Source organism: Chaetodon auriga, chromosome 19, assembly GCF_051107435.1.
Source record: "Chaetodon auriga isolate fChaAug3 chromosome 19, fChaAug3.hap1, whole genome shotgun sequence".
Taxonomy (NCBI): domain Eukaryota; kingdom Metazoa; phylum Chordata; class Actinopteri; order Chaetodontiformes; family Chaetodontidae; genus Chaetodon; species Chaetodon auriga.
In genome coordinates this window covers 4,746,488-4,772,094 of record NC_135092.1, presented here as the reverse complement: position 1 = coordinate 4,772,094, position 25,607 = coordinate 4,746,488, and the positions used below count along the sequence as shown (strand labels likewise).

At 41.5% G+C, this 25,607-nt stretch overlaps 1 protein-coding gene across 1 annotated transcript in view; it reads right to left on the bottom strand.

Moving 5' to 3' along the window:
* Positions 1-1,184: 1,184 nt before the first annotated feature.
* The window catches only part of LOC143338355 (uncharacterized), a 56,840-nt gene continuing 32,417 nt past the window's right edge, over positions 1,185-25,607 (bottom strand). The window contains exons 6-23 of the mRNA XM_076758708.1: positions 24,607-24,797; positions 24,339-24,423; positions 13,190-13,456; positions 11,709-11,807; positions 11,239-11,400; positions 11,055-11,156; positions 10,667-10,725; positions 9,713-9,860; positions 9,428-9,532; positions 8,491-8,643; positions 8,196-8,363; positions 7,796-7,969; positions 6,445-6,534; positions 6,218-6,301; positions 5,518-5,636; positions 4,290-4,398; positions 3,915-4,078; positions 1,185-3,756 (exon numbers count right to left, since the gene is read on the bottom strand). Of these exons, the coding sequence (XP_076614823.1) occupies positions 3,633-3,756; positions 3,915-4,078; positions 4,290-4,398; positions 5,518-5,636; positions 6,218-6,301; positions 6,445-6,534; positions 7,796-7,969; positions 8,196-8,363; positions 8,491-8,643; positions 9,428-9,532; positions 9,713-9,860; positions 10,667-10,725; positions 11,055-11,156; positions 11,239-11,400; positions 11,709-11,807; positions 13,190-13,456; positions 24,339-24,423; positions 24,607-24,797 (2,403 nt within the window). The 3' untranslated portion in view covers positions 1,185-3,632. The remainder of the gene's footprint in view (positions 3,757-3,914; positions 4,079-4,289; positions 4,399-5,517; positions 5,637-6,217; positions 6,302-6,444; positions 6,535-7,795; positions 7,970-8,195; positions 8,364-8,490; positions 8,644-9,427; positions 9,533-9,712; positions 9,861-10,666; positions 10,726-11,054; positions 11,157-11,238; positions 11,401-11,708; positions 11,808-13,189; positions 13,457-24,338; positions 24,424-24,606; positions 24,798-25,607) is intronic.

The following is a 25,607-nucleotide window of genomic DNA, read 5'->3' as shown; positions in this document are numbered from 1 at the left end:
TGACTCGTAGTTTCCTGCAGTGATACCACAACATCTCTGTATCTTCACTCGGACTTTGATCTACATGTCAAATCCTTGAAACTACCTGGCTCCATCATATTATTGAATTGATGATCCTTTTAGGTTGACAAGGTCTCTCAGGTCAATAAACTCTGTAAACTGTTGAGTATATACACAATTTGTGGAGTATTCCATTAGTTAACTAACAGACAACTAATCAAGTAATATTGAAGTCATTTTTCATGCTTAAAGCCCAAATACCCAGTTCCACCCTCTCACTTGATCTGGTGTGCTGCTCTTCTTTGGCTGATGTTCATACCCTTACAGAAAAACCACATGAATTTCACATGTGATTTTGCACATGTTAAACATGGGAAACGTGGTTTTGGAACATTTTTCATGGTGTAATGTGTGAAACCCATGTAAACTCCTATGTGAAACACATGTGGACACGTGGTAACATGGGTACCATGTTGTAACATGTGGTACCACTTGTGTTTCTCATTTGGACACGTTACCACATGTGATCACATGGGTTTCACATAGGAATTTACATGGGTTTCACACATTACACCATGAAAAATGTTCCAAAATCACATGTTTCCCATGTTTAACATGTGCAAAATCACATGTGAAATTCATGTGGTTTTTCTGTAAGGGTAGTGAACTCAACATTATTGGGCTTTGGACTGTTGGTTTGACAAACTTAAGCTTTGGGAAACTTTGATTGCCATTTTTCACCATTTTCTTCAAATCTTTTCTGGATTCTCTTGCCTGCCTTGATTTGTCCTATAGGCTTGTATTTAACACACTTACTCATCTGTGTTTCATAGGTTGAATTTTCTGTCTTGTAATGTGAAATTTAAAGGACCACACCAGTGCATTTGGAAGTATTGAGTAGTGAGTAGCTGTGATGTTCCTTTTTCCCACATGCTGCCTCATCTGTGATTTCAAGCAGTGAAGTTGTGGAATTGCTCAGATGATTTTAGACAATCCCCTGAAAAGTGGGCAGAAGAAGTGAGCCAAACAACATGATAAAAGAGAAGAAAAAAAATCCAAATAATGAATCCAGGAAGGCAAAATAGCAGATCATTAGCAGCTGTTTCAAATATTGACTTTTGTAAAACAGATTTTCCGTCAGGGGAAAAAAAAACCAAAAAAAAACATGAATGACACCCAGAATTCACAGTGGTGAAGAATTTATTTGTATTTTGTACTAAGAAACTTCTCACCAAAAGAGAGAATGTGAAAAACAAAAAATAAATACCCGAGAACAACAGAACCAGCAGAATGTGGAGTGTAATTACAAAAATAAGTCAGTGAATTCTGTTTCTTTTTACATATCTGTCGACAGGATCACCTTCTGTTGTCATGAGAAAAAAAAAACAAAACAACAAACACTGCGGAGCGATTACCTTCCCAACAGCGGAAAATATTAAACATCCTCATTGACAGAACCTGTGATTCATGCTCCTGTTTCCAAAACAGCAAAATCCATCGGCAAATGTAAACATATCAAAATCCAAACTGTGTCTGAATATTAGCTTTAGGCCATGCGTTCGTGACAGACATCCTTCAGCAGGCGTACAGTTCAGTCCAGTTTACTCTCGACTCAATCACAAGGACGAAGTGAGTTTTCTTTCAAATTAAAGCACTGATGAACCTTTTGGCTATAGTCGATATTTGAGAATGAAAGCAGTGAATTTTCTACAACCCGGCCCTGTTTGTCTCTCGTCTGAGCACTTAGTTTCCTTTTTGGAAAATAAAAAAAGCTCTTTCCTGCAAAGTTAAAGCGTCAAACAGATGGTGCACAGAATCACATAGCATATAAACTGTTACTAACACAATTATCTGTTTTTGTTTTTTTTTTCACCTCTTCCACACTTTGCATTTACACACATCTTGGAACTGTACTTACATGTATTTTACTTCAGAGAACTAAAATGTCTCAGCTGTTACACTTTTATGCATTTAAAAGCTTTCCCTGTCTTTGTCTGGAGTGAGTGAATTTTGGATAAAACTCGATAAGATATTCTTCGTCTTCTTCGCAGATCTTATCCCTTCATTCTCAATCTCGACTGAATGCTCCATGAATACAGCAAGCCCCCTAAAAAGCTGATTTCATACAAAATTTCATTCTCTACAATAACTTTCTGCCTTGTGCGCACTTACAAATACAGAAAATTGGCTAATCTTCAAAAAAAAACAAAAAAAAAAACCATAAACATAAACACAAAAAGCGTTCAATATAAATAATCTGGGAATTGTTTGGGTGTGAGAATCAAAAACGGCTACAGTCACATCCAAAGAGCCCTCCTCCACAGTTACACCATGTTGTGTGTCATTACCCTGTAATATGTCAGCAATCAGTGTAGAATATGCTCAAATACTGCAGATGAATGCCTTACACACGTTAAATCAAAAGCCTCAAACATGGAAAACCCCTCCTCATGAAAGACCTGTCAGTAAAGCTCCACTAAATAAAAACAAACGCTGCAAAATCAGAGAAGTTTGTCAAATGTACAGGGAGCCAGCGAGTCTTTGAATTTGCACTTTGTTTTCTAAAACTTGACAGAAACGATTAAAATAAGTCCCGCTCCAAATGTCATCAGACTGAAGTCCAGCACGGTTAAAAATGGCTGCTCACACTTCAAGACCATAAAGCCATGCTGTGCAACCGGATGACGTCTAAAATTCACATTCCAAAGTGTACTTCTAGCTCTTCAAAGCTCATCTGAACAGACTCCAGCTGTCTGTTACAGCAACTACAAGAACAGATTCAAAACTACAAGGCAAGTCATCATCATCATCATCAGCACTATGTTTTCCCTGTATGTCCACAGCTCTCTGCACCAAGCTCCTGCACAGTTATTATCTTTGGCAAACAAGCAGAACATGATTCTATTGAATATTCTATGGAAGAGGAAAGGAGAAAAGATGACGGTGAACACGTTAAAAGAGGCATCTGGCTTTGCTGAAAGGTGGACGGATGTGTCCGAGTCTGTGACGCTGACAGTGAGTCCACCAGGAGCCTCTCTCCACGATGCTCTTTGTGATTCTTTGACGGACATGGATTAATGTTGTAATGCCTTCTGGTCAGCAAGAGAGAAAGATAATTATGTAATGTCTGTAATTTCCCAACCATCTCTGGAGAAATTCCCTGGAAAGAACGTTGTGAGTCGATGCTAATTATAGAGAAAATACCACAGGCACAGAGTCAACTGGAGCACTTTCAGTTAATTTCAATTGCAAGTTGAAGCTCTGGAGTATTTTTAGTCATGTACACGGGAAGGTCAGCTAAACAACATGCACGCATTTCAAATACTTCTACTACTAGAAGAACTGCTTTCAAATTAAGACAATTCCTAATTTTGTCTCTGTTTTTCCTATAATTAGCACCTGGTGACACAGTTCTTCCCAGGATACTTTCTAGGAGATGGTTAGGAGAAAGCAAAAATAAAGCCAACAGTGATAGAGGAAAAGATCCTGGAGGACTTTTTTTTCTTTTTGCAGATGCCTCCTGTAATAAAGTTTTGCTGGCAGGGTTCAAGAAATGTCCCGTGTTGACACGCCCTGCTGCTAGCCTGCTTTATGTGTTGTGATGACAGAATGAGGAGTGTGAGTTCACACTTTCACACTTTGGTGACGGCTGATTCTGCCTCTTGCTGCGGCTGCTGATCCTCGTCTTCGTCGTCGACACTCAGGTCCAGCCTCAGGTTGTCCAGGGTCTGACGAATCGTCAGGGTGTCCTTACGTCTGTTGGAGAGACAGTGAGACAGACGAGTTATTTGGATAACCCAGCTGTGACAGACAGTACGTATACTGTGTGCTTTAATGAGGATATTGGATATTGGATATTTATGACTTCTGATCTGTCCGTTTATGTGTGTGTATGTGTGTGCGCGTGTATGTACTTTGTCTGCAAGTGCTGGTCGAGCAGCTGCCTCTGCAGCCGGCCGCTGGTCTCCCTCTCCTCGGCCAGCTCTCTCTGGGTGTGGCGGTACTGCGCCTCCCGCCTGCTCGCCTCCTCCTCCGCCTCGTTCAGCTGACGCTTCAGAGAGCGGATCCTCTGAGTCATCTGGAGGACCAATCACAGAGCAGCGGTTAGCTAGGTCGCACAGGACTGGACGAACATATTAGCAGCAACGTTTGAGACATAAAGCCACCTTGCTGACTAATGAACATCAACTAGTACAAAAACAAAGTGAATATATGCTGAGACTATTATGTAATACTGCCTTCATGTGTGTGTGTGTGCGTGTGTGCGTGTGTGCGTGCGTGCATGTTACCAGGTCTTTCTGTTCATTAGCTATCCTGTGTTCCTCTTCCATCTGGTCGCTCAGCTCGCTGATCCTCCTCTCCAGTTTGTTGATGGCGTTTGTCAGAACAGATTTGTTCCTGCACAAACACAAACACATTAGCCGACAGCAGGACTGCGTCGTACCTGTGGGTGTGCGTGTTTCTGCACGCGCTGCTGTGGCTACACGCTTCTATCACAGCTGACCGTTTGGCAGACCACACTGCTGTGTTTGCATGTGCTTTTTCTACCTCATAAAACAAACAGTCAGTCTATTCTGAAATTAAAATCGATAAACAAAATCAATTAGAAATCCACTTGAGGTCAGTAATCCATCACTCTCAACAATGTTACATTACAGTGCGCGTGGTGCTTGATGAGGTACTTTAAGAGCAGATTGATGTTGGCTGTGATGGATTACAAATTTCAATAGTCTGTTTATTCATTTTCATGTCCGACACAACACAAGGAAAGCTACAGTCCAAAAACGCCAAATCTACTGTTCAGCTTGAGTGAGAAGCAATCATTTATAAATGATTTCACTTATGGAGCTAAAACCTTCATCATCATCATCATCATCGTCCTGCTCTCATAAACATGTGGGTGTCTTTCATCCTGCTGTTAAAAGATCATATCAGTTTCTTAATAATTCAAGAGGTGTGGTTTTATCAGGAATTCATAAGAGGAATTATCAAAGGTCCAGCTTATAGCATTTAGTGGAATCTCATGATGAGGTTCCAGGTTGCAACCAAGTGAATACACCTCGCCTCATCCTCCCAGAACCCACTATAGAAACATGGTGGTGCAGCATGAGGATGCTATGGCAGAGGACCTGCTCCCTCTCTAGACATAAAGAGCTCATTCGAAGGTAATACAATGATTCTCATTTTCTGGCGCTTTTACACTAACAAAAACATAATTATGAGTATTATATTCCATTTCTGTGAATAGATCCCTCTAAATCCTACACACACTGCTCCTTTTAATCCATCATCTGATTGCCAACTGTCAAACAAGCAGTCTGTAACAACTGGACCAGAACTAAATTAGTCCAGAACTAAATCATTTTTTTTTGGTCCAAATGACCTGAACTGCAGATGTGATTGTGAGCTTATATTTGATATTGGCAGAAAGCCACAGGAACATGTCTTTCACTGGGATGGAACACACTGCTGATGGTGTTCTGACAGAGGCTTGTTTCTTAAAGTCATGTGACTGACCTCTCCTCGGCCCTCAGAGTGTTCTCCAGCTCTTTGACTTTGTTCTCCGCCCGGGAGATGACGTCCTCCTGAACTCTGGAGCTGTGAAGCTCCTCCACCTCCAGACGCAGCTCACGCAGCTACGCACAGACAGACAGAGGGATTTGTATTAGAGGTTAGGCCTAACAAGCACTTTGCTCATTTTTGGTGTGTTCCTCTATTGTTAATCATTTACACACTTAAACGTATTTTTTTCAGTAAGTTCCTGTCAGTGTTTAAGGAGTGACTTGGCACTGCTGTATCTTCATACGATCATTAGAACCTGTCTGGGGTACATGAATGGTAGCATTGGCCTACATTGGCCAACAGTTTGTCCACCATGGGGCACTGACAACTTGATTTTTACACTGTAAAATATCCAACTCAGTACATAGCTGATTCACAGTTCCTCAGTGATCAAATTTCAGGGATCCTCATCAAAAATGTTCAAATATGTTTTTCAGATTTTTTAAAAACTCTTAATTATCAGTGTCAGCCTCAAGAATCCAGTTCAGGTTTAGTGATTTTGAATTAGAGAGATGTACAGCATGTACAGAGATACAGGTCTTGACAAAGAAGGTCTAATGGCGCAAAACACAGACTAAAAGAAGAAGTGAAAACACACACACACACACACACACACACACACACACACACACACACACACACACACACACAGTACCTGTCTCTCCATGACAGTCTTGTCAGTTTCCAGCTGGTCGTTCAGATCTTTCTCCTGAATCAGCTTCAGCTGCAGCTGCTCAGTCTGACAGCAAACACAGAATATTTTAATAACTCGCCAAATATAATCTGTCTAATTGATGTCATGGTGGTCTGTCAGCCTCTTACAAATCCTGTACGTGACAGAATACTCTCAGTTAGGTCACTTCCTGTGTCCAGTGCATTTACCTGTTCGATAGCTCTCTTGTGCTTGGCGGCCCATCGCTGCTCGCTGTCATGCAGCTCCTCCAGGTCGCTCTCCAGGTCGATCATCTTCTCCTGAGAGAGGAAGAGTTCAGACAGAATAAGTCATCGAAACCAAACAATTACCCTAAACGTTTCTCAGACAGCTTCTGATCTGAGGTCACTCTTCATGACGATGACAGGCTGTTGTCTCGTCTGCAGAGCACATTCAGGTTATTCAGAAATGGGTCAGATTAAGTATCTTCAGAAATAGCGACATGATGAATATTTGGGATTATGGAATTAGCACGCTGATTGCTAAACAGGATTAGCATAATTAATGCCTCATTAACCCTGAACTCTGATGGTTTGCATGACTGATTAATTGAAGCGGACATCTCTGTTTGAATCATGAGGTCACGCATGCAAACACACTGTGGATACAGTCTGATCTACAGCTGGAAATGGGAAGAGGTCACTTCAAGGATGAAACACTCTGAAAATAAAAAATATTTGCCATTTTTTTTAATTCATCCATTTTTTTTGTCTGTCAACTTGAGCTATTTAAAGCATGAGTCTGGTGACGCTTCAGAATTTTTTGTAGTTGAGAAATCAGGAGATGTTATTCCTCTGTGCCATAGAGCTCCACTGTAAAAAACGTTACTTCGTTATTAATTAAATGACATCAGTAACACACTACTGTACTGGCTGACATGTTCCTTCATTACCATGAACACACACACAGTAGTTGATTTGACTAGAGAACTTAATGTGCATTAATCTGCAGCTGAAAACAGTCCGCAACAAAATGCACTATTTCCTCCTGTTTGACTAGCATTTGATAAAAAAGTACAGTGCCCAGTTGTTTTCGGAAAATACTGAGTCTTTTTAACAAAAATGAAATTATATATTTGTAAGCAGTTTCTAATGATTTACACCTTTAGGAGGAACCAATGGGCAGACAGCCATAGACAGGGTAGAGAAGTATGGAGTGAGGGACTCCACAACACAACACATTGTTGATTTTAGTCTTTTCATTATTTGCTAATTGCTAATAAGAAAATAAATTACCCCACCTTATCTTTTATATCTGATGCCAATTTTATATAAAATAAGTGTTACCCACAGAAATGTAGTGCAAAAACGTCTGAAGCAGCATTTGAACCATTATTAAAACTCTCCATTTACTTTTTAATTGTCTAACATTTCATTTTATGTGAAAATCCTCTGATTTTGATTCTTTTACAATCTGTTCTTGCATGTGAAGCACTTTGAAACTGCATATGAAAGACGTTACAGTCATGCACTTAATACTTTGACAGTGAAAGTTTGACTATCAACTGATCTGAGCCAGTACCTGAGCCTGTTTAACTTGTTTGACCAGGTCATCTCTGGTCTGGTTGGTGCTCTGCAGCTCCATCTGGAGGTCCTCCACCATCCTCTCAGCCTGCTTACACTGCAGCTGGATCCTCTCTCTCAGCTGGATCTCCTCCTCCAGAGTTTGCTCCTTATCAATCAGCTTACCAGAGACCTACACACACACACACACACACACACACACACACACACACACACACAGAAACAGATTATTAATCATTAAAAATCAGCAGCTTTATATCTTTTGCAGTTTCATTTATCCAGCAGCATAAAATCCAGGTGACACTAAATAACGAAGATGCTATTATGACTCAAAGTCCAGTTGAGGCTGATGGGAAATCACTCTATTATGAATTTCAGTACTAGACGAGCGGGACTACCTCTCCCTGCAGTCTGTTGACGATGGTCTGCAGTCTGTCCAACTCCTGCTCTTTCTCCAGCAGAGACTCCTCCATCTCCTCCACCCTCAGCTCGCTGTCCTCACGCAGCTTCTGCTGCAGGCTCAGCTCTGCTGCAGCCTGCGTGGACGCCTGCAGGGCCTCACTCAGCTGGAACACACACACAAACTTACTGTAGACATACTCTACACACATCTGTGCTTACCTGGGTTTACAAGGGCAGCTCTGTATAAGGTCTGCGTGTATAGATCGAATACAAATGTCTCTGTCTCTGTACCTCTGTCTCCAGTCTGAGGATGGTGCTGTTGAGTTCCGATGTCTTCTTGTGTTTGGTGTCTTTGTCGACCTCCAGCTCCTCCAGCTGTCTCTCTGCCAGCCACAACTTCTCAGACAGAGCCTGGGCGTGCTGCGTCTGTTTGTCCAGGCTTTCCTGAACACAACACACAACCACACACACACACACAGTTAAGAGCTCTGCTTCCACAAGACAACTGTTATGTGTCAACACATGAACACAGCAGCATGGAAGCTTTTCGAAAAGAGTCATTTCCATGCTGCCCAATAAAAGCAGGCATCATGTTGACTGCAGTGGATTATCTGTTATCTATGGATTATCAGTGCCTACAGCTGTGTGCCTGTCTGTGCTGCTTGATCGTCATAGAAATTAAAAGATAGAAATGGCCACCTGGAAGAAAAGAAACAGCAGTCTTTGGAAAATGGATGGTAGGCACCTGGATTTTACATTTTTTGCCGGTTTATGGACTAAAACTAATTCTTTTCGCTGTTACTTTTCTTTCTTTATCAAGGAGTCTTTTTGCTCTCTTGTCAATGCAGCAGGCACAGTATTGGTCTTTGCAGACATTCCTACTACCAACAGCTTCATATGGTCCTTAAAATCTTCAGCTTGTCTGGAATTAATTTGAAATTTCTGCAATTTGTGAAAAATAACAAAATTGACTTGTAAGTTGTGCATTTTTTAAGTGTTATTCAGTCAATTATGTCATTTCAAAGGCAAAGTTGACACTGTTTGATATGTCTTTGCTATGATAACTTGACATTAACCAAGACAACATGACAGGTGTCATGCCAGTCTTACACACACCCCTTCAGATTAAGTGTTACCATAGTCTCTAAGACAGGAATCAAAATTGGCTTTTTACACATTCATCCATCCTGGTTGTTGACTGTAGTTGCTGCTGTGTAATTCAGTGTACCTCTGCATCCTGGATCCTGTTTTTGAGAGACTGCTGGAGAAAATTGAAGGCGTACTCCTGAGTGTTGGCCTCCACCATCACGTCCCGGGCCTCCTTCACCTCAATCTGCATAGTACAAGAATAAAGTTAATCATGCAAACACATGGATAACTCCATCCATCCATCCATCCATCCATCCGTCCGTCCGTCCATCCATCCATCCGTCCATCCATCCATCCATCCATCCATCCATCCGTCCGTCCATCCATCCATCCGTCCATCCATCCATCCATCCATCGCTCACACCTCCATCTCTCTGTATTTCTCGGCCATGGACTGCTTCTCTCTGTCCAACTCCAGCATCTGATCTCTCATCCTCTTCATCTCATTGGTCAGCTGAGTGTTGGTCCTCAGCAGGTCCTCGTTGTTCACCAGCAGGCCCCGCATCTCAAACCTTCACAGGGAGATATTCATCAGACTGTGTCAAACTCGAGGTTTATACTGAAGCCATGTTCACACATGTACTGCCACCCTGATCTTTTCTGGACGTTACTCGCATGAGCGGATGATTGTGAATGCAAATTTGTGAATGAACCGGTCATTAAGTGGAATTTACCTGTCGTCTGATACACACAATCTCCTGTTGTGCTATGTGTGTGAAAGGAAATGTCTGCACCTGATTCTCTGGACATTGTCCATAGTTCATATGAGAAAATGGCGTTAGATGAAAGAAAGGAGTCAAGCAGAGGAACGAGAGGAGTTGAAGAGTAACTTAAAACCAGCTCAGAATTCAGTTTCTGTTGACTTCCAGGGGCTGAAGTTCTCACCCTGCTGCAGTGAAGTAGGAGTGTACTGAGGGTGAGGTCAGTACACTGTGACATCACTTGGGTGTGGTTACAGGTGAAACAAGGCTTCAAATTCCAATAAGATGAGGCCAGTCAAACAAAGTGTTTCAGCAGTGTGTTTAACGTGCAATATGAAAGAATGTAAAGGATTAATAACTTTGCTTTGGCAAAGTGTGAACTGATGGTAACATGACATAAAAAATGAGACCATCTGACTTTCTCGACAGCCTGTGGACTGATTTGCATGTGAAGGAAAGAACGTGTACACAGTGTACTGACCACACCTATTTAAGAACAGCCGAGTCACAAACCAGAAAGACAGCAAATAAAAAAAAACTTTTTTAAAAAAATCAGAAAAGGAAGTAAGCTAATGGGAAAATACGGAGAAAGAAAGAAAAATAACATCGTGTCTGACCTGATCTGGTTCCTCTCCTTCTCCATCTCCACACTCTCTGCCTCCAGAAACTGGTTACGCTAGAGAAACACACAAACACACACACGCACACACCATCAAAATATAGTTTTCTTTTAGGGAGAGAAAGCTGTGAATACATGGGTTCAAATGCCAAAACCTCTTAATGTCTAGCAGACGTTCTAACTCAAGACCTCTGCTATAATAGATCAGCCAAAATGATCTCCTTCATAATGCAGTCGTTTCAAAATAAGAAGACATCTCCACAGTTCAAGTATTGACTCTAGTCCCAACTTTAGTTCTCTGTCATCATGTCATCATGTGTGGATTCTTACTTGTGGGAACAAACCCCATTCTTAGAGCAGAACAAACTGAATCAGATGAGGCCTACCTTCTGGCAAATGTCCAGCTGTTTGGTCAACTCCTCAATGTAGTCTTTTCTACTGGGGGCCCCGAGAGTAGCAGAGCGCATACTGTAGTGGGTGGGCACCACCTGTAGCAACATATATACATTATATACTGTGGACGCGATGATGGTGTGTGTTATCTGTGTGTGCGTGTATGAGTAAACTTACGGTGTTCGTGATCTCGGTCCTCCTCTTTACCAGACTGTCATAGGCGGAGAATCGGGGGCGGGGTGAGGTGAGGGTGGGTGTGGGCAGGCCCACTGGACTGGTGCTGCGACTGTTGAAGCTGTACAGGTTCATCTCTGAGGTGGCAGGAGACAGTCCCTGTCCCTGAACCCGGAGATGAGGAGGGGGGGAAAGACGAGGGTCAGCGGAAAAAGTATGGAGACAAAGGGCAACATTACAAATCCTCCTCTGTTTTTTCACTGATTCTGTCAGACTTGCTGGTGCTGAAAATGTACTTCAAGGGTTTAGTGTAAACTTCAGATTTTGCTGACTGTTTTAGTATGAATTTATTCTGTTTACATAAGATTAAGAGTATTTCTAGAACTGAAAAAGTGAAGAAATTCAACAAACAAAACAATCTATATGTGATACAGAAATAAGAAACAGCTCTGTTTTTCCACCAAGTTACAAACCTTGAACTCAGACATGCGGTAGATGGGGTTGTAATCCATGGAGGTGGCCGTGCTGTACGGACTGTTGAACACCCTGGGTGGGCTGTCAACAACACCCAACTGCAAACAAACAAACAAAAGTTTTTATTATTCAATCAATATTAAAAAGGAGTGAGAGACACAAAGAAAAAGAGCAGACTGAAGGCAAAGTGTAGCTCCAGCCACTATTGCCAGCTTGCATGAAAACATTTGTTTTACTTTAATATCAAATAGGAATGAAAAGAATTTCTTTTCGTCTTCAACGACCCTGTTAATGTAATCAATTTAACACTGATTTAGTGTAATTTCTACACTGATATTCAAGTACGATTTAAAACAAATCAATACCTGAAAATGTATTCATAAAATACACCTAAAAGCTCTTTAAGGCGATTATTACTAAAACAGGGCAGACAAAAAAAATGACACTAACAGGACATTTCACACGTGAACAGGGTGATGATATAATTACCAATTACATTGCATTAATGATGATGTGTGGGAGATTACTGTAGTGAATTAAGTAGTAAACACATATATGACTGAAAATACTTGAAAGGTGACTATTGATTAGATTCAATTTGATGCAGGATAAAAGTCTTCTGTCACTATATAATTCAGAGTTTGTCAACCATAATTTAATTAGATGAATCTCTTATTGTTGGGGGGGATTATAGAATTTACTGAAGGGTAAAAAGTCAGAGGAAGTTGTGGTAATACTCAGGCAACATAGATGGCCAATAAGAAACCTTAAATCTGTGGTTTTTCCAGGAGATGGCGCTGTTCGATAACTGGAAAGGAAAAATGGATATTATACAAATGCCGCGTGAGACATTTACCACTTAAACAGGATTCCGATATTAAAACCAGTAAATTAAAGATTTTCCTGTGTTACGGTCCTGCAGAATGAGTCAGTTTAGTTACTTGGAGTATTTGGAAATACACGCCAGATGCACTAATACAGGATAAGCTTTGTCATTCTGTACTGTATTAATGTTTGTCAACCAGGTCAAGAGGTGTATGTAGGTTTCATGTAACATAAATTAACATGAAACCTCAAAAGTTAATTGTGGGGGCCTTGAGAATATTAAGATCTACAACAAGTGAAAGAAAACAGTGAGAAACTGAGGGATGAACAAAAAAAGTGTCTGCATTCAGAAACAAAACAGAATAAAATTGCTGCAGTAGAATAAAGAAAAATTACACTATTGACTGAAATGGCAGATTTTTTCGTTTAAAAAAATGAGAAGTTTAGTTTTCAGTGATAAGATGGAGCTTTTAGCAACGCATGGACAATTAGAGAGCTTAAAGCTGTGTTTTGTCCAGGAGAGGGCACTGTTTAATAACTGGTTGTGTGTTACTACTACTCAGCAGTGAACCAGCGTCTGATTATCATAAAGACTGTCTCCTGTCTCCCTGATCTGAATCACACATGAACAGGGTCCATGGTCCGCCTCACCCACCCTGTCAGACACAGGTTCCAGGTCCCGCGAGGCCAGAGACTCCAGGGACCCTCGGTAGTGGTTCATCCCCGGCCGGGTGGTCTCCCATCGGGACAGTCTGGGACTGTTCTCCCCCAGCGAGCCGCCACCTCCTGGACTGTCTGCATCACTGCCGCTCACCCCGTTGGTCTTCAACTCGTTGCTAAGGAACAGCTGATACTTGGGGTTCTGGCTGGTGGACACGGCCCGGGGTGTGGAGGGCTCCTCCTCTGAAGGGCTTTCTGGCTGCTTGATGGAGAAGGATAGAAAGTGGAGAAGGAAAATAAACCTGGATGAAACCTAAAAATACATCTGACGGAGGGGTGAAAACACTCATCACATGCAGGAAAAACTGTGATAAGGCTGAATTCACTGAGCATGTGCAGGTGTTGACAGTGATTGACAGCAGAGAGGAAATGAAGATACAACTCCAGAAATAAAAATTCTCCTGGAAGAAGAGATACAGAGGAAACAGACACGCTGATTTAAGTTTGTCAGGAGAAAATCTGTATGGAAAGAAATGAAAATCACTTTTTGATTGCTCAACTTCATTACCTTTTTGTCCCAAAGCTATTTATTCCCAAATATTTCCAGCTATAGTTGCTTCATCAAGGTGCTAACTGGGTTTTCTTTAGAGCTGCTTTTTCTGGCCACTAGGGAGCACAACTTCATCTCATGAAGGTATGATGGCTAACATGTTAGCAAACAGACACAGAGCATCTTCATCAACCCACCAGTGTCACGTCTGTGTCAACCAGATCAAATAAGTCGAATTTTCACTCTTTTTAGCTCTGGTTTGGCCACCAGCTGAGAGGAAAATCTGAACGAGCGTTCCACGTTCATCAGCATTTCTGACAAATCATGTTTCGTCCATCAATGTGACATGGCGGACGGCTCCGAATCCTACAATACCCATGAGTCTCAGCAGATGTTGCTGTGAAGAACAAGCCTGTCAGAGGCAAAAATCAGAGCAGGAGTGAATTCAAAATGCTGTAGATTGTGTTTTCTGTTTCCTCAACACTGTGATGTTGATGCGACATATAAGAGATTTTATAACCGTAGCCTCGTAACTTTTTTTTTTTTTTTTTACACGTCTTAATCTTTTGTACTGATGACTCTGCCAGGAGAGTTTCATGCTGATCCAAGTTCCCACTGTGAGTCACCGTGACTCACGGAACAGCGCTGGGTGACTACTTCTGGAAACCAAGGGTGATGGAAATATTCCCTCCTATTTTGCAACTCTGATAACCTTTAGAACGATTGCAAAGAAGGGACCTTAGCTAAAAACATTTGGGAACACACAGAGAAAATGGGAGAGGAGTTGATTTTTTAGAATTAAGTTCATGCCAGAGGTGTAGACTCAAATCACAAGACAAGAGTCATGAAGTCCAATGATGAAATACAAGAAGACCTGCAACTTAAACATTCAGTACTCGTGACTGGTGTGAAGGAAATCTTGTGAGCTGACTAACTTGTGACTGAAGAAGGTTCAGGAGAGCTGGATATGTTACACAGGAGCATTACTGAAGCTAAACTAAACCTAAACAAGAAACTATGCCTTCCTAAAACATGCTGTATGGTCCACTCAGGTCACATGTAATCATTCAGAGGAGAAACAGTGGGTCAGTCTGTAGAGTCTGGATCAGAGGACAATCTGTTTCTCCTGACAGACCAGCCTTATCAGGACAGCTGCACTGTCCCATCATGCTTTGGAAACAGAGTTTATTATATTACATTTTTAGGCCTTAGGGAGGAAAATTCCTTCACAACTTGGACTTGAGTTGTTTGACTTGGAATGAGCTGATAGTCTCCCTAAACCCAAAGTCTAAAAGTTACATTCTAAAAAGTGTGCAGAGAATCTATTTGAGTCTGAATCAGTTCGACAGCAGTGAATCACATTGTGTGAGCAGGAGGGAAAGTTGTGTTTGGAAGCGCAGAGAGAGGCAGACACTTATTTAAGACTGGAAACACAATGTTTAGCTTGTCAGTCTTGACTCGGGAATCGACTTTGGACTTCAGAGCCTTCATTTGGCTGTGACAGTTTAATCTGTCCCAGTGTCTTTCATGCAGCAAAAATCAACACAGTCATAGGGTGACTGTTGTCATTATTTTAGACCAAAGACAGAAATGGCAACATGTGAAGCTTGTTCACAGGAAAAGAATCAAAGAGTGACAGTGAAACCTGTCAGAGAGTTTGAGGCCATTTTGATTAGTACAACTGAATTGGAAGTGCTTTAGAATCGTGCCACGGTTTCATGGCTTTTGAGTCATCATGGGGATTGAGAACGGTGCTTTAATCATGCATTTGAAAAACCTGCAGTGCCATGCTGTTGTTCCGTCCTCATGCAGAGAAGACGCAGAGCTTTTCGTTTCATGCAAGGATGAAGTGGTCGCTCAGGAGTTTTTCCTTTTGCTTACCGATCCCATGCCGGAGTCAGCCACTGAGTCTCTACCAGAGTCTGTGGTCTGCGTTTTGTTCACTGGTTTTGAATCTGTCTTCTCAGCGCTGCCTCCTACTGGACAATCTATTCTTGCAGTGATCTGAGTAGTTCTGGTGTCTTTCTGAGCCGAATGATCGTCGTTCTGACCGGTGCCCCCGACAGGAGAGGTCACAGCGATGCTGGGAGTTGAACTCTCGCCTGGTCCGACACTGCTCGATGTGGATGGACTGGAATTAGACTCTGGGGAGTCAAGAACCTCTACAGAAACAGATTTTTGGAGTAGTCCTAAGCCAGAAGAGCGGCCACGTGGGAGTCCAAAGGAAGAGATGTGTTCCAGACTAGAGAATTTACTGATCAGGTCTTTGATGCTGCCGGCTTGCTGCAGGTTTGAACTGCGGGACAGGCCTGTAGATGCTTTCTTACGACTGGCTCTCCAGGGCTCTGTCTCTTCCATTTTGGTGGTCTTGCAAGGACTAAGTCGTGATTGGGAAGAAGGGGACACAGGCCAGTGCTGAAAGAGGTGAACACAATCACATATCCCCAAAACACTGTTAAGCAGGAATCTAATCAGCAGATGTATTAAGTAAGAGATGGGTGATTTGACACACAATATCAATTTACCATGCAGTTTAGACCATGGTATAGTTACCGTGGTCTGAACTTGCTGCAAATCAGTGAGCAGGGCTGCTAAATACAATGTTGGATTTCAAAATAAAATAACAAAAGAAAGGTTTACTTAAAATTAAGGCCCGTTACTATGTAACTTTACTTACTTAAGATTTATCTTGTCTTATTTTACTTTACACATCAAAGTCTGTTTGCAGGTGTTGGGTGGCACGACTGCATATGAGAAAAAAAGGTGCATGAAGCCTTTTGTGGCTTAAGAGGGAGCTGTGCAAAAGCTGCTGAATTGCCTCAAGTGATATCACTCTTCAGGTTTACTTTCGGCGAGCAGCTCAAGGCCGCTACCACCATAACACACCTGAGTCTTCAGTCGAACTGTCGGTAGCATCAGATTTTGAGTGCAGTATTCTTTTAAGTGACTTGATTGAAACTGAATGGAATGGGACCACAAGCACAACACAGGCATTGCTTCCTGGTGAGGTATGATGTGTTTACCTCCTGTTTTGTGGTAAAATCATGAATGTGTTTATCTGTAACATGGTCAAACACTGCAGGATAAGCACAGGCTTCTGCCTGAGTCACCCAGTCAGCATGCGGCCTCAGTAATGTCAGCTACAGAGCTGCATCTACCTCAGTTTTTAGGATATTAAGCCAACATTAACCGCCATTAGCTACTGGTCGTACCATACCAAGTAAGGCTGTAGTGGCAAAAGAAGAAGGTTCAGGAGGAAAACAGTTCATTTACATAAAGACATAAAGAGGTGCAAAGACATCATTCCACCATTTTCATTTGAACTTTAAATGATCCCTTCAAAGCAGCATGTTAACAGTGTGTGTTTCTCTTTGTCTCCTGTCTTTACTGTGTGTGTGTGTGTGTGTGTGTGTGTGCGCGCGCGTGTTCCTATCCTGACATAAATCCCTCTTGAGAAAGTGCAACATCTGCTCTCTCATCTGAAAAATCACCACCCTACCCATGAAACACGCCATTTTCTCACACAGATATGAAAGGACAGACATATATAAACAGACTCCAAAAATTCTACTCAACTCACACATTTCTGCCAAAAAGCCACTTGATTAAATTCAACTTTAATTAACAATCATGACAAGGAGGTCGATGCCACTTAGAGAAATGAAGTGGCGAGCGTCCAGGGGTTTAACTTTCGGGGCTCGAGGGTCCAAAGCACTGAGTGGCCTTAATCCTGGGACTCGCCTGGCCGCCTCCCCTGGGGACAGTGAGCCGAGACTGGGGTGGGAGAGGAGCACTGGCCTGGGAGGACTGAGAGGGAGGGTGGGTGTCTGGGGTTTAGGATCACTGCTAATCACCATGGTATTAAAATGTTTACAGGCTGTGGTGGGATTAGCTCTGAGCTGATGACTTTTAATGTTATTATTTTTTGCCCCCTGAGCTCAGTTTGGACTCTGAGTGTCATGGAATGAGGAGACAGGGACTCAGCAGTAATGAAATGTATGTGTTCTATTTCTGGCCTTCTGTACAGTACAATTATACTGCTGAACAACATTCAGATGAAGATCCTGCATCACCTGATAAGCAGACAGTGTCACAGGAGGTGTCTTGAATTAATATTCGTTCATATTTTTTAAATAAATTCTTCAATGTGTTTGAAATAATTCATAATGTCTAATCCATTTTGATGCAGCACCTACCTGCAAATGTCCCGACTTTACCTTCAGTACCACTGACAACTATCTGCCCATGACATGTAGACCCCTTTTCTTGCTTCGAATAAAAAAATAAACTAGACAGAATAGAAGACCAAGACGGAAGACAATATTTCTTTTCATACCAGCTTATATTCTGATGAATGATTGAGCTCAGGGCCTACATGTGTGCTATTTTCTAACACTTCCTGTTTAGCATCTCTAGGCCACAAGAGCTATTTGAAGGCTGTTATATTGGTTGCATTACATTGTCAAGGTGTTTCTATTTTTCTGGTTAATGTACAACTAACTAAAACACTCATTTCCATATTCTTTTGAACCTCAAATCGGGAAAATTATCTCCCATTGTTCTCCTTTTAACCCGCAGAAATCTGAATTTAATTAAATGTTTCTCAGTTTTTAGGAGATGGAGAATCAAAAGTTCGACAAATCATTGCAATCACACAGTCAGGCAGAGCGAGCTCCATTCAGGGAAACCACGTCCATATTCCCCAACGTCCTGGACACACAAACACATTGGTCCTCCATTCCCTGTGGTCTCACTACAGTACGGGCATATGGCGTAGAGCTGTACGCCATCTGACCCAGATATATGACAGCAATGCATCCTGGGAAATACAGTGATGTTTGATGCAGAAGTGCTCGGGATTTTTCTCCTCTCCCAAATGATCTAAATAATTTGACATTTAAACAATTAAAATCTGTATTGAATTATTATTATTATTATTATTGAATTATCAGCTGATGAACTTCAGCATCCAACATAAAAATCTGGACATTTTGAAATGAAACATTTATCTATAACATCTACTAAAGGGGCACTCCACTGATTTAATATTGCACTTCCATAAAGTTGAGTGTTGACTTATGGGAGACACAATAAAAAAATATGAAGCAGCAGAAGCCTGATGACATCACTATGACATCATCAGGATCAAGTTCTCAGACATGGCGAAGCTCCTCCAGAGCCACAGAAGACGCTCCACCCCTGTTTTCCCAGGCTGAGCAGCACTCATCTTGTCTCGTACATTAATCTTGACGTGTAAAATCAGTGGAGTGGCCCTTTAAATGTACACTCCGCCGCTTCTGCTCCTGGATATTATGCTAAGACAAATCTAATTTGATGTGGAAGGTGCTGGAAATGTTTGTGGGAGTTTAGATGGCTTTTTTTTGATCGACAGGCGGGTTTACTCAGAGATCACACATAGATTCAGCTCTTGGCCATCTGCACACCAAACAATAGAGAACACGAGAAATTTTCAAGTTGGAAACAATAAATTTGATCAACTGTCAGGACCTGCCACATCCATTTTTAGTCGAAAGAATTTCAAACATTTCATTATTTCTGTGTTTGTCAGCATGTATGGTGACAGCTTTGAGGATGACGGCGAAGACAAACTTCTTTTGGTCAATTTTAGCACTATAAACATCTCACAGTGGCAGCGGAAACTCGGTGAAAAGGGACGGGTGGAGAAGGGTGCTTTCTAATGAAAGGAGAAAATATTGCTTTCTGGCTTCTGTTGGTCGTCTTCAAACTTCCTTGTTTGCTTTCTAGGTTGTCCTGGTTGTTTTTTTTGGCTCATCTGAAATGTTTTCTACTTTCCTTGGGCTGTGTTCCAGCTCTCTCTGGTTGTGTTTCTACTTCATTGTGTAGTTTTTAGCTTGAGGTTGTTCTTTAGCTTCTTTAGGTTGCCTTCTTGCTCTGTGTGGTTGTAAGGTGTTCTTCTAGCCTCTCCTGGTTGTTCTTTGGCATTTCCTGGTTGTTACCTCATTTTAGGTGTTTTCTGATGAGTCATGGTTGTTTCGTGGTGCCCTCTAGTTTCTTGGACTGTGTTGTAGCTGTCCTTGGCCTTCTTCTGTCGATGTTTTGGCTTCTTCTGCTTGTTCTTTAGCATCGTCCTTGGAGTGTTATCTAGCTTCTTTACATTGTCTTAACATTATTTTTCTAGCTTCTCCTGGTTGTTTGTTAGCATCTCCTTATTGTTTCCAAGCGTACTTGTTTATTTTCTAGCATTTTGGGGTTGTTGTGTTGATTCTTTGACTTGTTTTTAGCCTCTTTAGATGTTCTACCTCTACCTCATCGTTTTTAAGGTTGTTGTCTGGCTTCATCAGTTTGTTTTCTCCTTTCTTAAGATTATCTTTTAGCTTCTCTCAGAAGTTTTCTAGCTTTCTGTTGGCTGTTTGCTCACCTTTCTCACTTCACTTTTCACTTTTCTTCACTCTCTGCTTCCACACACTCAGAGTTGAGACGCTCCACATCAAACACTTAAGAGAAAATAAGTGTTGTCCCAGCGGTTGATGACACATATGTAAACCAGCAGATGCACATGAACGCTGCACCAAAGTAAAACTGTCACCATAGCAGAGAGAGAGAGAAAACAATAGCACAATAAAAAATGAAATAAATAAGCAATTAGTGGCAGCAGTCTTGTGTTGGACACGTACATCTCTCAGAGAGCAAAACCTCAAGCTAAGTTTGGCCCGAGGCAATCTGCTTGGCAATATGTTCCTGTGTTGTTGTAGTTGTTGTTGTTGTTGTTGCCCCCCTCCCCCGACTCATCTCCTCTCCATGGCTGTAAATAACAGAGATTAATCAACCAACCGGCGCCCTGTCCACGTCTTAAGGCCTGCCCGTTTTCACACCTTGCTTAGCCTACAATTATCCCTTCAACAGGAATATCTGTTACAAATCAGGCTGAAATCTGGTCGGACTAATCCGAGATGCCTCTTTATTTAATGTGGGAATGGCAAAAATGAGCTTAGGCCGGGTTCATTTTATGTGAGTAAGCCTATCAAATCTGAAAAATCTATTTGTCATATGTTAAATATGGGAAATTAAAAACAGCTTAGTGAAGGTCCTCACATTCTACATGTTGTCAGGAGAGGGTATAAAGCACAAAACAACAATGGAAACTCATGCTTTGTCAAACACTGTGTAACCTTTTCAAAAGCTACACACAGCAATACATAAATCACATATCCTGCAGAGGTGAAAAAGGTCATTGATTACTCTACAGTTGATTGATCGAAAAAGATTTGGCAAATATTTTGACTGACGGCTTCTCACTCTCTTTCTTTGTCTTATGTGATGGTACATTATTGAGGTTTGTTCTGTTGGCCTGACATGAAGAGGATGAGGATGTCATCGTGGGCTTTATGAAGCTGTGAGGGAATTTTTGTAGTATTAAATGTATTTTGTAGACATAACAAATAATCGAACCTAAGGTTATTATGCCGTGCAGCTGAGGCCTTAACCTCTAACTGTGGGTGTCTTTTGAGGCTTTGAGGATGTTTCAGTTTAATAAATGCAGTGATAAATATTTATGAAATGTTTTGATGGTGTCATAGAAATGAGAGAAAACACAGGAGGTTCAGAGCTCACATTCAGCAGAATGCACTGACTTCATTTCTCTGTGCGCACTGCAAAAGTCACAAATCCAGGATGATTCACTGATTCTACAAAAACCTTTTTATTGAATCTAATCTAATCTATTAGATTTCTATCTAATCAAAATGATGTGTGATTATACAAATCCTGTCTTATTTTCTGACAGATTAACCACAAATAATCTGATAAAAAGGTTAGCGAGCCTCTCATAGGGCAGAGTGGCTCATCTAGATTAGCAGGACAAAGCATGTGACCACGGGCTGAGGTAATGTAATGTAAACCATGGAGAACAATATGCTTCTGTTCAGCTTTCAGAAACAGAAATGACAAAAGAGTCTAACTTTAAGCTTTAACAAATAAGTAAACAATAATTTAGTAAATTTTAAAAATATAACTGGGACAACACCAGAAGAAAATCAAGACAGTCTGCAACAAGTCCATGTAGTGTGTGTGTTTTTTCTTTTAACCATGAACGTGGTCCTTCCTTCACCTAAACTCAACAAAGATTAGGGCAGAAGACTCTCATATGGATCAGTTTTGGCCCTCAACATAAAAACAGCTGTATAGGTTGTCTGTGCAGATCGGTTATTATGACCTATATTTACATTTATTGCTATGCGGCAACTCCTAATGGTCGCAGTTATTATCATAGGAGCAAAAGAGGTGATTAAGTGTAAACAGTTAGAAGGTCTACATGTGGATGAAGGTGGAATAATGGGTCAAACAGACAAAGACTGCTGTTGGTGTTCCATGTGAAAGTCAATGTTGACTTATTTCAACTTACATAACTTACTTAAGCTACAAAATGAATGTAATGTACATAACATGGATAACAGTAAAGTTTTTAACCCATACCATGATCTTTTCCTAAATCTAACCAAGTGGTTCTGGTGCCTAAACCTGAGCACTGCAGTGACTGTCAATATGTCTATTGCTGGTACTCTCCAACTCAACAATATGTCGTTTTGGGAGTCATTGGCAGTGGACTTATTCAGTCGTTTAGGTATGAGGTTGTACTGATGACATGCAACATGCTTTGTCCTTTTATGCATGAGCATGTGGGATTTTTGGTTCCTTCTGAATTAACAGATTTTTCCGTCATTAAGGGTTTTATGGTGTAAGACGTTTGTTGAAGACAGGCAAAGTGACATTTACTGTAAAGCGTTGTTTTCCTGAAAGCACAGATCATATAATTGTATATAACAGAAGAGAACTGGATTGCACTGGTGGGGAGTGGTTTAAGAAGTTTCTAGGGATGTGCTGATTTTTAATTATCCTGTGTGATCCACTGGAATTAATCCTTACTGGCACTCTATGAATTAAGCTTTTAAATGTGAAGATGCAAATTAGGACCTGCCACCTTTTAAAATTTCCTCAAACTCACTCGAATGATGGATTTCCGCTTTTACTTCCTACTGAAAAACCTGGTATTTTTCAATTCAAATCTGTCCACAGTGTAAAGATGCGCTGAATGCATGTTGTGTTTCTGAGCAGGAGATGCAGCATGTTGGCAGCCGGTCTGCCTGCTGTTTGTGTTTAAGCTTCACAAGTTAAACTGTGATGACACTTTGACAGGTTTCCTGTTATAATAAGACTCCAAACCAGGTTTCTTCCCTCATCGTTTCCTGTCACAACCGTGTCAGTCTATTATGAGGGTTTTTTTTTTGTGTTTGTTTTAGGGAAAAGATGCTAAAAGAGTGTGTGTGCGTGTGTGTGTGTGTGTGTGTGTGTGTGTGTGTGTGTGTGTGTGTGTGTGTGTGTGTGTGTGTGTGTGGGTTTGCATCTGTGTGTGTGACAGACAGAGCCAGATGAGCAGGCAGATGTTTCCTCTGTCTCCACTCTGAATGTCTGAGAAAGACTGACAACAGCTGGACCAATGCCAGACATACACACACACACACACACACAAACACACACACACACACGCGCACACACACACACACACACACACACACACACACACACACACACACACACACACACACACACACACACACACGCACACTCAGAGACACAGTAACAACGTTCTACCTCAACAAAATTGCAATAAGAGGTTTTATTTTTTGGGGGCTCCGTTGGTTAGTTCCCATGAAATTACCTTGTAGGAATACTTTGCATTCAAGTGCATTCAAGTCCAAACTAACATTAGATTTTCTGTAAAACAGTGGCAAAGGTAATAAAAACTCCCCTTGTAGAAATAACATGAAGCATGATTGTGTAATTTGTTTGCCCAGTTGTTGCTTCAAATTATGAAGTCAGAGACGTTAGATGTCAGTCCTCCCTCTGAGGTTCTGATTGGTCACAATTCTGTCAGAATGATCTGAGGCTGCAACTCATGATTATTTATTTATGGACATTCAGCCATGCTGTAGTGCAATCAACTCCTGCACTGAACTTTTATCAGACCTAAAGATCTCAGCTAGCTGGAGTCCACATTCAGACCGGTCCCAACAGCCATAGTCAGGCTATACAAGCTTTGGAACTTGGGGTGAGTGAAACATTGGCTGTCATTGCCTCACTGAACACAAAAATGTGACACCTTAGCAGGACACAAATAACACACTCATAATTGGACTGCCTGAAGGGAAAGAGGGCCTGAACCCCACCACTTTTGTTCCACTACATGAACAGGCCCACAGAGTGTTACAGCCTTGGCATCAGACCAACAGTTGGCCCTGATCTCTCCTTGCTGGATGTCAATGCTACCATAAAAATGCTACGCCTTCCCAGAGGAAGAAGTTGTATATATGGGAAACATTTTCAAAGATTGCTCTGCATCACCATCCACTAAACAAGCAGCATCTGCAGACCTCTGTTATATCCGGGGTGCGATATGAATTCCAGGTTAGGATAACATTCCAGAGAAAAGCAGGTGCTTTTTTGACGTTGCTATGAAGGTGAAAGAAGAATAAAACTCTAAAAAGAAGCTAAAGTGAGAAGAGACAACAGATTAGGGAGGAGTGACAGAAGCTGTGAGCTCAGAGTTGACCTGTACCATGTTGTTGTTTTGCTCGGTCTCGTTCTTTCCCTGCATGCTGTGGTCACTCTGTGCACTGGTGAACGTTTCCTTTCTGTCCGACCTGAAGGAAAAACATAAAGTGAAAGGTTTCAATAATCAATACCTTTAAATGAGCAAGTCAAGCTTCAGCTTCAGCAGTCTCTGTCTAAAACTGACTGATCTCAACTAAACAGAGTGTTTCACAGCATTAAGCAAAACTAAAGTACACTCAACCAGACACCTCAGTAATGCACAGTGAATGTACCTGTGGGGTTGTCTGAGTATTTTCTGTGTGAAACTGGTCAGCCTCTGTGTCTCTTCCTGGTACCTCTGCAGGTCTTGGGTCAGCAGGTTATGGAGCGTGCTCAGTGCCTCTTCCTGGAAGACCAGCTTCTCTGATTGGAGCAAACGCTCAGTGATGGAGGCCTGAAGTTCTCGACAAGCACACAGCTGAAACTGGGGAGGAAAATAATGGATGATGGTTTAACTAATAGGCTTAATAGAAGCTCTAGCTCCCTCTAACCCTCCGCTGCCATGTTCTGACTCCTCCACAGGGGTCAGTTTCTTCTTGTGTCTTATCTCGCCTTGTCCTCTCTTCTCCTGCCACTATGCTTAAGCGTGCATGTTAACACTTGACCTGATAACTATATGTGTTAGTGCGTCTCATCATCACCTCATAATGACTACAAGAGGCCGATAAAACTCTGAAAAATAAGGCTTGTGGTTCACATTACTCTAAACTGTAACAATCAATCAATATACTGATCTTAAAGGCAATGATATTACTGTGATCTGTGTCGGAATGAACACAGACTGGGGACAGATTTTGCACTTGGCCACGTGACTCACATGTCAGGTGGAAGAATGAAGTCAGCTGAAGGACCAGGGAAGCACCAGAAGTCATTTTTTGTACTTTTGAAAACTTTGTGAAGGTTAAGGTTCCTATTATTATTATTATTATTATTATTATTATTATTATTAGTAGTAGTAGTAGTAGTAGCAGTAGTAGTAGTAGTGGTAGTAGTAGTAGTAGTAGTAGTAGTAGTAGTAGGAGTGGTGGTAGTAGTAGTAGTAGTAGTAGTAGTAGTAGTAGCGTCTCAGCCACCTCTTTAATGTTAAATATTGATCATATTGATTATATATCATCATATTGCAGTGCATCTCAGTCACATTTGCAATATATATCACCAGCTGTCATATTTTGGCAAAGCTCACAGCTTAGTTGCCCGTTTCTGTTTAAGGCACCGTAACCAGCGTGTATGCAAT